This window comes from Neoarius graeffei, chromosome 10, assembly GCF_027579695.1.
Source record: "Neoarius graeffei isolate fNeoGra1 chromosome 10, fNeoGra1.pri, whole genome shotgun sequence".
NCBI classification, from domain to species: Eukaryota; Metazoa; Chordata; class Actinopteri; order Siluriformes; family Ariidae; genus Neoarius; species Neoarius graeffei.
In genome coordinates, this window is record NC_083578.1 from 60,726,890 (window position 1) to 60,740,717 (window position 13,828).

The 13,828-nt window shown below is 40.3% G+C and overlaps 1 protein-coding gene across 7 annotated transcripts in view; it reads right to left on the reverse strand.

Annotated features, from left to right (window-relative positions):
* Positions 1-528: 528 nt before the first annotated feature.
* Positions 529-13,828, reverse strand: part of adora1b (adenosine A1 receptor b) — a 33,974-nt gene continuing 20,674 nt past the window's right edge. For 2 of the 7 annotated variants that reach the window (XM_060932004.1, XM_060932005.1), the window contains one exon: positions 763-9,999. In XM_060932004.1, coding sequence (XP_060787987.1) covers positions 9,318-9,999 — 682 coding nt within the window. In that variant the 3' untranslated portion in view covers positions 763-9,317. Of the gene's footprint in view, positions 548-762; positions 10,000-13,828 lie in introns of those variants that run through there. The other 5 variants (XR_009655530.1, XR_009655529.1, XR_009655528.1 and 2 more) reach the window with 5 other exon arrangements.

The following is a 13,828-nucleotide window of genomic DNA, read 5'->3' on the forward strand; positions in this document are numbered from 1 at the left end:
AAAGAACAGGTCAGCTCAAAACGACATGCGACCTAGGCCTACATGCTCGATTTAAACGCTAAGTTTTCACACCAACGCTAAGTTTTCACTCCAACAAGACAAGTACTTCGACTTGTTTTTCGATTGAATAATGCATCTGCATTGTTGTTGTTTCAAATGGATACTAGTTGAGGGAAATTTCTCCAACGCGTGATATGACTGAAGTTCATCATAACTTCTTAAACTGCTTGAAATTGTATTCGAAATTCCCTTTATTAATAGTGACTGAATAATGGTACGTACCAGATGTCCAGGGATGAATGAAAATGTAGCATGGTCCAGTGTTTTTCTCAATGTTGTTTCAATGGTCCAAGCGTAACAGCAGGCCGATCCACAAGAGAGTCGCGATCCAACCGAGTGGTGTGGGAGTTTCACGTGCACCCAGGTATATAACGAAAATGACGTCATCCAGTAAACAGCAGTGGTAATTGCACTGCATTATGGGACAGCGTGGGACATCCAACGACATATCGCTACATATACGTACTGGCCCTTTTTTATATCATGCCTTGAAATGAAAGTCAATACAACAGAGATGAGAGACACCGGGTATGAAAGTAACACCAGGATAAGTTGTAACACCACCATTCCCACCAGTTAGATATAAGATGCAGGTTTTGTAACACTTTCAATCTTCTTAGAATTAATTTATGATCATCTTGGAAATGTTAAGTTATTTGCAAAAAAACTTTCAAAGATAGAAGGTCAAATCCATTGCTGAGTTAAGAAAGTAAACTGGTTTTTGTTCTTTTTTTATCATTTATTTATCATTATCACTTATACTTATATCATTTACTCGTATCTATGTGTAAGCAGGATAAGACAAACAGTGGCAATTTCAGGCCCGTAGCCAGCATTGTGGGGGGGGATCTTTTTTCCCCAAAGGTGGACTTCATCTGGCCCCCTACTCCCGTACCCCCCAAATACACGAGCACACTTCAAATCTTCTAATTTAGACATTTAAAAAAATGTTCTACAACACTCTAGCCTAGTGACTTACCAGTAACAAAATAGACTTGAAGTATTCAGATCCACTCTGCATAAAGCAGCTAAATCCTCTCTCTGTCTCCTGGCAGAAAGCTCCTTGGTTTGCTTGTTGTCTCAATCACAGCTGGTATTCTGTAGAAAGACTTCTTTTCACCTTTCCCATCAGCTTTGTTAGAACCCTAACACAGCACAAAAGTTTACCATTGTAGGTTTTTGATAAACCAAGTGCCTCGTGGGTTCACATACCGCGCGCTGCCGTTATTTCCCCCTAATCACGAGTTTGTTGGTCTTCCAATATGGCGCAGGGTTTGTTTACTTCCGGTTTCGGGTGACGTCAGTGAAAGGGATCTAATGGGGCATTACCGCCACCCACTGGATTGGGGTGTAAAGCAGTCTGAACAAAACGTGTAAACATAAACATAGGAGAAATGAACCCATTTTTCTAACTCGTCCTCACTTAGTCTACTTTTCTTTTTTGATTAGTCTGGATTTGATATTGTAAATTTAAATGTGAATCAATGTATATTCATCGGACATGAACAAATGAATAAATCTTGAGTAATCTTGAGGGGCGTATGTCCGGGGGGGGGATCGAACGAACCCTCCAATCCCCCCTGGCTACGGGCCAGAATTTATATTCTGAACAATTAGTTGCTCATCCTACCAATGTTGAAAACTGGCCGGCAAAAGTGACGATGGTTCAACATCGTATATTCGACCTTCTCTGACGGTCGACAGATCAACCTTTACCCACGGTGATTCAGCAGTGATAAATCGACCTTCTCCGACGGCGGAGAAATCGACGTTTCACGGCGCCGTTTCAGCATTGATTTTCTGACTTACGATGGAAACCGACCATTCTGACCAAGAATCGGCGCCGTTTCAACGTCCCTCTGCTATCTGGGAGGGAGGCCTACAGGAAGGCTAGAGTGGACCTGAACAGAAGCATCAAGGCTGCTAAAACAAAATACAGAGAGCAGATAGAGGCCAATTTCAAGGAAAACAACCCCCGCTCCATGTGGAAAGGCATCCAGAACATTACAGACTACAAACAATGCCACAACACCCCCTCCCCCACTGACATTTCTCTTCCAGACCAACTTAACATCTTTTTCTCCTGCTTTGAAGAGGACAGCAAACAGGCAGAGGACACACAGCTGACACCATCAGAGCATGACCCGCCCCCCACCATCCAGCAACACCAGGTACTGCGAGTCCTGCGAGGCATCGACACCAGCAAAGTACCAGGTCTGGATGGAGTACCAGGGAGGGTGCTGAAATCATGTGCCCATCAGCTTGCTGCTGTATTTACTAACATCTTTAATTGTTCGCTGCAGCAAGCCACAGTCCCCACCTGCCTGAAAACTGCCACCATAATCCCCGTGCCCAAATCCTCTGCCATCACAGGGTTGAATGATTACCGGCCTGTGGCCCTGACACCGGTGATTATGAAATGTATGGAGAGACTGGTGTTCCAGCATGTCAAGGCCCATATTCCACCTGGCTTTGACCAACATCAGTTCGCCTACAGGTCCAACAGATCCACAGACGATGCCATCTCCATCACCCTCCACACCGCTCTCAGCCACATTGAAAGTCCCAAAACATACATCAGGATGCTGTTTGTTGACTTCAGTTTGGCATTTACGTAACTCCATCAGCCCCAGCCGACTGATCACCAAACTGCAGACACTGCAACTTGGAACCTCCCTCTGTCTGTGGATCAAGGACTTCCTGACTAACAGACCCCAGCATGTCAGGATGGGCACCTCCACATCCTCCACCATCGTCCTCAATACCAGTGTTCCTTAGGGCTGTGTTCTGAGTCCAATCTTGTACATGCTGTACACTCACGACTGTGTCGCCACCCATGGCTCCAACACCCTCATTAAATTTGCAGACGATACAACCATTGTTGGATTGATCAACAATGATGACGAGGCACCATACAGGGAGGAGGTCCAAGCACTGGCGGCCTGGTGCAGTAACAACCACCTCAACTTCAACACCAAGAAGACAAAAGAACTCATCATTGACTTCCAGAAGACAAGGACCACACTACACTCAGGCCTGAGCATCAATGGCGAAGAAGTGGAGCGGGTCAAAACCTTCAAGTTTCTCAGACTGCACATCTCAGATGACCTGAGCTGGACTGTGAACACCACCCACATTATTAAAAAGGCCCAGCAGCGTCTCTTTTTCCTGAGAACGCTGAAGAGGAACAAACTCCCTCCACCTCTGCTGAAAAACTTTTATCACTGCACAATAGAGAGTGTCCTGACCTACGGATGTACGGTGTGGTATGCCAGCTGCACTGTGTCCGAGAAGAAACAACTGCAGTGGGTCATCAAGACTGCTCAGTGGATCATCGGCTCCCCACTCCTATGCCTAGAGGAGATCTACTCAAGCTGGCTCCTCCAACGGGCCACAAAGATCCAGGATGACCCCGCCCACCCAGGACACTCTCTATTTTCCAACCTTCCCTCTGGCAGACTCAGAGTCATGAGAGCCCGCACCAACAGATTGAAGAACAGCTTCTTCCCCATGGCTGTGAAGAGACTTGTGCAGGAATCAGGAATCATGACCCCCCCCACACACACACACGCGCGCACACACATACACTACTACCTCCCAGTCAATGGACAATAACTCTTGCACCTCAAATACAGACTGCACCTTTAATACAGACTATTTATACTGGTATATAACATTTTATCTGCACTTTACTGTTTTTACTATTTATGTTTAATATATTTTCTTGTGACTGTGACATGTAGCTGCTATAAGAGAGATGCTGCCAAACGGAATTTTGTTGTATTCTTGTACAATGACAATAAAGCTTCTTCTTCTTTTAGTTAAAAGGCTACAGATAAAAAGCTAGTTCATCACTCAGCAAGCCGCACTATCAACAGGACAATGAACACAGCATGTCACTTTCTTCTCTAGGTGTAGTCTTGCCAAATGACAATTGAAGTTTGAGGTTGTCCCCGTCGTTTCCTTGATAGTTCTTCTACATATGGAACACACAGCAGTCCATTTTTTCCCACTGCATGAGAAGTCTGTATAAGCAAAGTGGACAATCCTAGGGGTTTCTCTCCAGGCATTTTAGCACCATTAACGTTAGTTTGTTCCTGAACATGACGTATGAACAGGTGAACATGCATTCTCTTGCACAAAATTAGTATAAAAATTAATGTACTTATAAGTATCTAATGCCAAATTATTATGGCATGTTACAAAAAATAAAGAAAAATCTGAGTCCCGTCTCCAATTTACGAGTCCGAATACAGTTAATGCACGGGTCTGAGTCTAAGTCCGAGTCATCAGTGCTCAAGTACAAGTTAAGTCACGAGTCCTTAAAATTAGGGCATGAGTTGGCCTCAAGTGTGAGTCCTGGACTCAAGTACTACAAGCCTGGTGTATACAGGAGTACTGTTTTGGAGTGGAGCCTTGAACCTTGATTGAAATGGGTGTAAAATTGGCAAAGAAATGACCAGTAACCCTGCTATCATGTAGATCTTATAACCTTAAATTTTTCTTATTTTTCCTCATAAAGAATATGCTAAGCATCAACTATGAAGTATTCAGTAACTACAGAGAGAGTAAAAAGGAAAGGTATGTAGTCATGAGAGTGAAGGATCATAGTCTGAACTTGCTGATGCGTCCTTCAAGTGCCTTTCCCACTGTTTCCTGCAGATATTCAGCACATGTACCTCTCTCTCTCTTTCTCTCTGCTGGTTACTGATTGTAACATCCTGTTCCAGATTTTTTTTTAAATCTTGTGTCCTACCAGAATATAAATTACTGTTCTCGCAACCTGAAGAAAAAACTGCAGCGTTGTCCCCCCTCCTCTTTGTTAGAGTTAAATTCATATTATTTCAGTGCTTATTTCCAAATCAGAAGGTTGTTTTACCTTTTTTTATTGCCTTATCTGATGTACTGCTATAAGTAGGTCCTAAGTTTGCTTGCAGTATGGAGTCATTATTATGGTGAGAGCTTTTATTACTTTATTGTTGTCCCAAATGAATATTATACTGAAACAAAAAACATATTTCCTTTCTCAACATTCATCATTCTATTAATTTTTTAACCTCTACATTATTAGCTAAAATACACTCCAAACTATGACAGGGCTGTCAATGGGCTTCATACAAACCTACAGACATGCAGCCTTACACTAAAACTTACACAAGCTTCTAACCTGCCTAATAATTCTGCATAAACCTTTGCTTTGCATTAGATTACATTAATGGCATTTAGCAGATGCTCTTACCCAGAGTGACATACAACATACCCGGGGAGCAGTTGGGAGTTAGATGCCTTGCTCAAGGGCACTTCAGCCATTCCTGCTGGTCTAGGGAATCAAACCGGTGCCCTTTCTGCAGAAAATTTCTTAGCTCTGCCTGTCCTCCAAAATAATTTCACTAAGATGTCTGCTCACAGCTGAAGAATGAACTTGCCAGATGCTTAGAATGCATTTGCCTAGCTTTTATTCATTCCTTGAAGTAATTACCTTTCGCTATCATTAATCAGCTGGTGGGTTTTTTTATGGTTTCACTGCATTTTCTGTTTTTGACATACCCGCTTTCATCACAATTTAAACATGACATTTTGAAGTATTACTTTGATAGCCTATTGCACAAATCTAAATCAGTTAAAAGTGTTTTTAAACCTCTTTTCAAGGCAGTCTTATTTATAACCTAGACACCCACACAAAGTATTTGTTAAATCCTACCATCAGCACATGTGATTTAGAAACAGTATCTTATTATAGTGAATAAGATGTACTAGTGGTCGATTTGAACAAATATATGGAATAGCAAAGGGGACTCAGAAACAATACCATTTTTTTGGTTTTCTTTTCTTTTAAAAAAGTTACAAGAAATTGCTGTGATGTTGCCTTTATTGAATTAACATCTCTTACATTTATCATAATGCCACATAGTGTTTTTACAAACAAATAAATGCTTACTGTCACAGAACTGACTTTTGCACAGTACTGGTTTTTCTAAACTAAGATAATACCTGCAATTTGTTGCTTGCAATGAACAAAGTTATCATACATGTTGCATTAATGCCAAATGACCAAATGATGCTGTCTGAAAATACAAATCTTTCACTGAATCATAATAAACAAAAAGTCACATTAATAGTTTCAGATAATACACAGTTAAACTTGTAGCCCTTATAATGTATTGTAATACATGTAGCTGATCTGCTCACATCACAGGCTTCAGTATACCTACTGTAATTGACCAGAATGGGAGGGGTTTCCTTTTTTCTCACAAATATTCCTTCTTTCAAGACATCAAACCACATTTACGCACCATTGCGGTGATACTTGCAATCTTGCCCCTATAACACAAAATACCAGATGTGTCATTTTAGATGAGCTAATTATAACATTGTTTTCTAATAAATAGGACATGAGACAAGGAGTCAGTGAATAAACAGCATGGTCGATTTATTCAGGTTCCCCATTCTGGTGTAATTAGTGTCATTACTGCAAAACAATTTGCTGTACAACCACAGGCCACATAATCATAATGTACAGATTATGATTTCAAATAAAATGAATAAAGTATAGAGCAGGAGTACATGATCGAAATAGATTTCTCGCCAGTTTGCTCTTCACTTAAGTGTGCAGGACAGATTTGCTGTTGTTTTGATACACCTAAGTTTCGTGTCCTACAGAGGGTGGCTAGCTACCTTGCTAACACTACAAAATATACATGCCACATATATTATTGTGTATATCTCAACCAATAATCACAACAGCACATAAGCCATATTTCAACTTCTAGTCCTGCTGCATCGGCGTCACCAGGTACTCTTGCAGTTGAGGTCTAGAAAAAGTTCACTGACCATCTGAAGGATACTCCAGTGTTGAAATATGCTGGCTGATCAGTGATCATTTTAACTATGGCTGAATATTTTTCTGTCACTAAATTTCATGTCGACATATAGTGCACTAGAATGGACATTCAAATGCTAAATATACTAGGTATAAGTGATTACAAATTAACTGTAAAGGGATTTCCTTTAAAGGTACAAATAATATACCTTTCGTTTTAATTAAACAGATTCTTTTAGGCTTAACTGAGAAAAGCCAGTACATGCTAAAGGGAAAATGTTAAAGTTATGGTTCTCTTTTGTATCAATCTATTGCTAAGACATTATGCATGAGTTTATTTCAATTTGCGTGTCAGTTTCAAGATATTTGCACTCTGAATACATCAGTAATGCTTCACCAAAATACTCCCCCCCCCCCTCCATTATTAGGTATTGGTATTAGGTATTGGTATTGGTACAGTAATTTTACATGGTGCATCACTAAATGCTAGTGAACTTGTTCAGTGTCTGGTTGGCAGATTGAGGTCTGCCTGAGTCTCGGCTTCCTTTGCCTTGTTCAAACCTATTTTACAGTTCTGTCTAGGAATGAAAACCTCATTGGGTGAATACGTTATACAATGACAATAGGCTCTTTGCAGCTAGAGATCACATGCTTAGATATCACATTGCAACGCCATACTGGAGAGCAAGCTTTCAGGTAAAGAAAACCCTCGACAAGGTCAAGCACAAAAGTTTCAGCAGTTTATAGCGCTTAATAACTTTCCTTTTCTTGAAGGATTGTCAATGTAGTTTTCTAGTTGTTTTTGTAAGGTTTGACTATCTTGAAGATATAAATGAACGACTTACCACAACGATAACACATACTTATTACAGGGCATCGATGGGTCATTGATCATTTTATGCAACATGCTTTTGTTTGTTTTTATTGACTGACAAAATTGATCTTTTTAGACGGAAAGAATCACATTGCTATGACAACGGGATTGTTTATCTGTGTCAGGACTGCATATGCATTATCACACAGAGTGAGATTTAAACTTCATAAAAGTGAAGTCTGTTGATTTGTGTATTTTGTTGCATGTAAAAATCACATGGTTACAGAAAATTACCGGTTCGGTTTTTAAAATTAGAATCCTTTATTTTTCACATATATACAGTACATACACAGCTGATAAGGGGGGAAAAAACTGAGAGGAGGAAGGAAGCTGAGCTTTGTGTTATCATTGCAGTAATATTGTATGTTTACATCTTCAAGATGTCGCCAAACCTTACAAAAATAACTATATACCTTGAAAACTTTTATTATGGGGCTGTTTGAGCTGTTAGAATTACAATAAGTGTTTTTACAAGGTTTTTTTTTTTTTTGTGTGTGTGTACATACCTTGTGAAGTTGCCATGTTGTTTGGCTGCGAAGATCCAAATGCCATCCATTAAATGTCAGTGCCTTTGCGATAAAATCATTTTTTCCCTGTTAATATGAGCTGAAACTAAACTTAGAAAACTACATTGACAATTCTTCTAGAAAAATAAAGATATTAAACACTATAACCTGCTGAAACGTGTGCTTGACCTTGTTGAGGGTTCTGTTTACCTGAAGGCTTGCTCTCCAGTATGGCGTTGCTACCGGTATGTGGTATCCAAGCATGTGATCTCTAGCTGTAAAGAGCCTCTTCATGTTCATAATAATCTGATGATCAGTACAGAATGCACCAAATTTCACCTACATGAGACATCACTTCTGGTCAATTGCACAAATTGTACCTGGTGTGAACTGAAAAGCATCGCAGCTTACTGTGCATGCCATGTCATGTCTGGTGTGAAATGGGCTTAACATTCTTTGGAGGTTTTCCTTGTGAATGCCTTTTTGGCTTCAGCCTATCAGGATTTCTTTAAAGCTGCTTTGTGGCTATTGCTAAAATGGTTATATAAATAAATTGAAATATACATATACAATTTTCCCCTTATCATTCCTAACATTCACTTATGATATATGTGCTTCAAATGTTCAATATATCAAACTACTTTTTCCTGTAAACATTCACATTCATTCATATAAGTGTACTCAGAAAAAAAAAAGATAATTCTAATTAATAAAGAGATGATACACCATGTCAGAGTGTATTGCACATTTTGGATAGAACAGTGGTGCAAATAATCCAGTGTAGTTTTTTTTTTTTTAACTTGTGTGATACTTCCCTTGTGTGTTTGACACTGCATGCCTTTGATCACCCAGTAAGCATTTCACAAGTATAAAACATTTTTGATTTCCTGTACATGTTGTATTCGCTTTCTTCATAATCTAAATTTCCCATCCCAGTGGAACAATAATGTTTAATTTATCAATTAGCTGACAACTGCAGTCAGCATATGATTTATATTCATTCTACAATCACATATGGCCAAATGCCAGTCTGGTCTGTAGGTCCCAGGTGTTCCAGTTAAACGTTATTGTGTTCTACTGGAAGCACAGGCTGAGGAGCATGAATGTAATGATCGTTAGCCAGTCGTTCACTCATGTGCATTTCGATGGGAGGAGCCTCTTTACAGCAGAAGTATTGCTTCCAGATCCTTTGGAATGCAGTGCGAAACTTTTTAATGCGGAAAGCATAGACAATAGGGTTTACTGCTGAGTTGCCATGAGTGAGTAAGATGGCGATGTAGAGGAGCAATTTGGGATTCTCACACTTGGGGCAGAAGAGTGTGATGCAGTTCAGGATATGAAGTGGGAGCCAACTGACGGCAAACAGGAAGAGGACAAGGGCAAGCGACTTTGCCAGCTTCAGTTCTTTGTCGTAGTACTTGTTTGGGTCAGTGTGGCTCATGCTCACCTTCTTGTTCAACTGCATGTGAATCATGTAGAAGATCTCCGTGTAGATGCCAAGCATAAGGAGCAGTGGCGGCAGCACCCAGCCGAAAAAATTGAAGTAAACCATGTATTCCATACTGATGACGTTTTCAAACTGGCAGGTGATGTTGTCACTGTTGAGTGACCCGTTTTGTTGCTGGAGGTTGTGTAACTTGTTCCAGCCGAGCATCGGAGTCATGCCAACTATGAAGGCTACTGCCCAGCATGCGACCACTGCTAATCCCACTCGTCTTGGAGTGACCACTCGCTTGTAACTGCAACATTATTCAATGACATTATTTAGTGTTGTTACCATCAATCAGTATGATCAGTTATTTACAAGAAATCAAACCATCTGCATGTTACTATATTCATTCATATTCTATACAGTTTATCCATTGTGGGTCTCGGGTGGACTGGAGCCAAACCCAGCTGACATTGAGTGGGGTACACCCTGAATATTGTGCCAGTCAATCACAAGGTTAACAGAGACACAAACAGCCATTCGCACTCACATTCACACCTACACTTGTGGTCAGAAGTTTACATACAGTGACATGAATGTCATCTTGGATATGAATGTCATGGCAATATTTGGGCTTTCAGTAATTTCTTTGAACTGTTCTTTTTCTGTAGCAGAATACACAGTATACATCTTTAATTTAAAAAAAAAACGCTAGAATTTGGTGCACAAATTTTAATTTTCTTTAGGTTTTCTGAAATCAACACAGGGTCAAAATTATACATGCAGGGTCAAAAATATACATACAGCACACCTAATATTTGGGTAAAATGTCTCTTTGCAAGATTCACCTTGACCAAACATTTTTGTTTACCATGAACAAGCTTCTGGCAGAATTCTGGTTGGATATTTCACAACTCTTCATGGTAGAATTGATAGAGGTTTTTTTTTCTTTTTCTTGGCATGGACTCAATTTATAAGCACAGTCCACATATTTTCAATAAGGTTGAAGTCACGACTTGTTTTAAGCTTAATGTTTGCCTGCTTTATCCTCCACAACCAGCTCTGATGCATGTTTGGGTTCATTGTCCTGTTGTAACTCCCAAATCCCAAGTCATGTTCAAGTTTCTGATGGTTTATGCTGAAGAATTCTGAGGTGGTCCTCCTTCTTCATTATTCCATCCACTTTGTGCAATGAACCAGTTCCACTGGCAGCAAAACAGCCCCAGAGCATGATGATCCTATCACCACCACCAGTTGGTACAGTGTCCCTATGTACATGGTGGTCATTGTGGCCAAGCAACTCAATCTTTGTCTCATCTGACCATACAGCTATCTTCCAGAAGGCTTTTCTTTGTCCATGTAGTCAGCTTCAAACTTTAGTTAAGCTTCAAGGTGTCAATTTTGGAGCAGGGGGTTATTTCTTGGATAGCAGCCTCTTAAGGCCTCTGCATGCTCTTGCGACAAGGCTTTCACAGATAGCTTTTCGCAGACAGTTGTAATTTATTGTTGAGCGGGGAGTAATCGGCGTAATAGGCGTGCGCGATGTTATTCACCGGCACAACGCAAGGGGGCACGAAGTCGCTAGGAGTAGTTGGTGGGTGTGGTTAGTGGAGTGTTTATCCTCCGGTTACTTATAATGACTAGAACTTTTTTTTTTTATATATAATGACTAGAACTGGAGTCGTATAGATGTACGTACTTCCTCACTTCCTCAATCAACCGCTCTTCGTGCTGCTCCATCTTCGCTCGTGTTTTTAAAAATGCCGGTCGTGAAAACAAAACAAACCAGGAAAGTAGGGAAGCGGAAGTGCGTATACAGCGGATGTAGAGTGGACCAATCAGAGCCCTCTTGTCTGCGACGCTGTCTGCGAGGCTTCTGCGGTGGTCACAATTTTTGGGAGGTGCGCGCAGAGCGTCTGCGAAGGTGGGGGGGCTACGCAGACGCTATCTGCGACACCGTCTGCGAGGACTGGGTTGTCAGCATAAATTGGCCTTTAGTCCATGGTAATCTGAACTGTAGACAGTGATCCATCAGCTTCCAGTTCATGGCAAGGCTGTACCATGGTGGTTCCTGGGTTGTTCCTGACCATCCAAACCAATTTCCTTTCGGCTAAGGGTGACAGTTTGAGTTTTCTTGAAGCAAAGTGGCTTGGCAAAGTGACTACACCTCACAATAACTTGGACACAATTGTTTGAACTGATCTTGGAATTTGCAGTTGTTTAGAAATGGCTCCAAGAGCCATTCCGGAGTTGTGTATATCTGCAATCCTCTTTCTCAGATCTGCACTAAGTTCCTTGGACTTTCCTATTTTACTGTGTGTTGGTCAATCCAATGAGTGCTGTAAACAAACCCTTTTTATGAAGGCACAGAAAAGCTACCAGCTGTAGTCAATCATGATCACTAACAGGAAGTTAAGAGACCTTGGCCTTGGCAAGATAAGAGACATTTTGGAAGTTTCAGCACCTCTGAATTAATAATCTGAGTGTATGTAAATTTTTGACCCTGTATGCATAATTTTGACCCTGTGTTAATTTCAGAAAACCCAAAGAAAATGAAAACTTGTGCACCAAATTCTAGTGGTTTTTTTTAATTAAAGATGTATGCTGTACAATCATTCTGCCACAGAAAAAGAACAGTTCAAAGAAATTACTGAAAGCCCAAATATTGCCATGACCTTCATATCCAAGATGACATTCATGTCACTCAGTACGTTTACATGCACATCCAAATCGAGCTGCTGTCGGTAATCGAGCTAAGGGTCCCAGCAGGGGTGCCACAGAAATCCAATCCTACATGCACACAAGGAAATCGAGCTATTGTGTGAGGTGCATCATCATGTTGGTACACTTCCGGTTGTCGTCATGAAGAAGAGCTATTCAAGCGTATAAACAAAGTTATCAGTTCCGTGTTCACAAGAAGTGTTTGTAGTTTGTATGTACAAACAGAAGTGTTCCTAATAAAATGGCCACTAAGTTGAAGTTGATCTGTAATGGTGAACATATTAACTGTTAGCCTGCTAACATGCTAATAACTTACCAACTAATTAGACTGAATAGACTGTTGCCTTAAAAATGATATATATGGAAGATGTATATATTTTTTCTTTTATGAGCAACTATTATTAGGCCACTCAGTAGCCTATGGAGTTCATTCAATCCAAATGTTTGTGTTGAGAGAAATTGCATGCATCACTGTATCAGTATGGACTTATAACATTCTGTATGCACATTATGGATACTCCAGAGCCCTCCAGCAAACATCATCAATAATCAGGATTACAAACTGTATTCCTTTGTTTCCTCCGTTTATTGACTTATTGTATGTGATCAAATGTATGCCTTGACGAATAACTACACTAGGTTTTTGATACAATTACATAGTGCACTGCAAGAAATCCACTAAGTGTTTTTGGTTTCTTTTAGGCATCACACATTTATTAGAAAACACAGCAAATGTTCAAATATTCAAGTTAAATACTTAGCAACAGTATCAATAAATCCACACATGAACAATAGCAATGATATCTATGACCACAGCTAATGTGCAAAATATTAAAGTTAAATACTTAACAATATCAACAAATCCACACATGAACAATGGCAAAACACCTAGACTTAATTATGCAATAAAGATACCTATGAAAAAAGGTGATTTTTTTTTTTCACACACAGTGTGATATCCGGACTTCATAATTCATCACACCTGCTTCTGCTTCGCAACTTCTAGGATGTACACCTCTGTTGCGCACAGAAAAACTGCCAGCTGCCCTAAGCTGCGCTAATAGCTCTGCGCAATGTGCGCATGCACGGAGCTACACATTTCACGTGTCCCGCACCCAGAATCAGACTGTACCATTAGTAAAAAGGGTGGAGGAGTAAAATGACAATTTCATAAATAATTCAAGAAAAATGTTATAGCAAATCATAACCATGTATAATTTGCATAATTTAACAGATGAAATGAAATATTTTATTTCAAAAACTTACACAAGGCAATACTATTAAAATAATATTAATATCCCTCACAGGCCCCCCTGTCAGTGCCAGGCCCTTAGAATCGTCCTAACCCCCCCCCCCCCCCCCCCCCAGCGGCGCCCCTGGGTGCGTACATGCCCAGACACAAGTGTTCCTAATAAAGT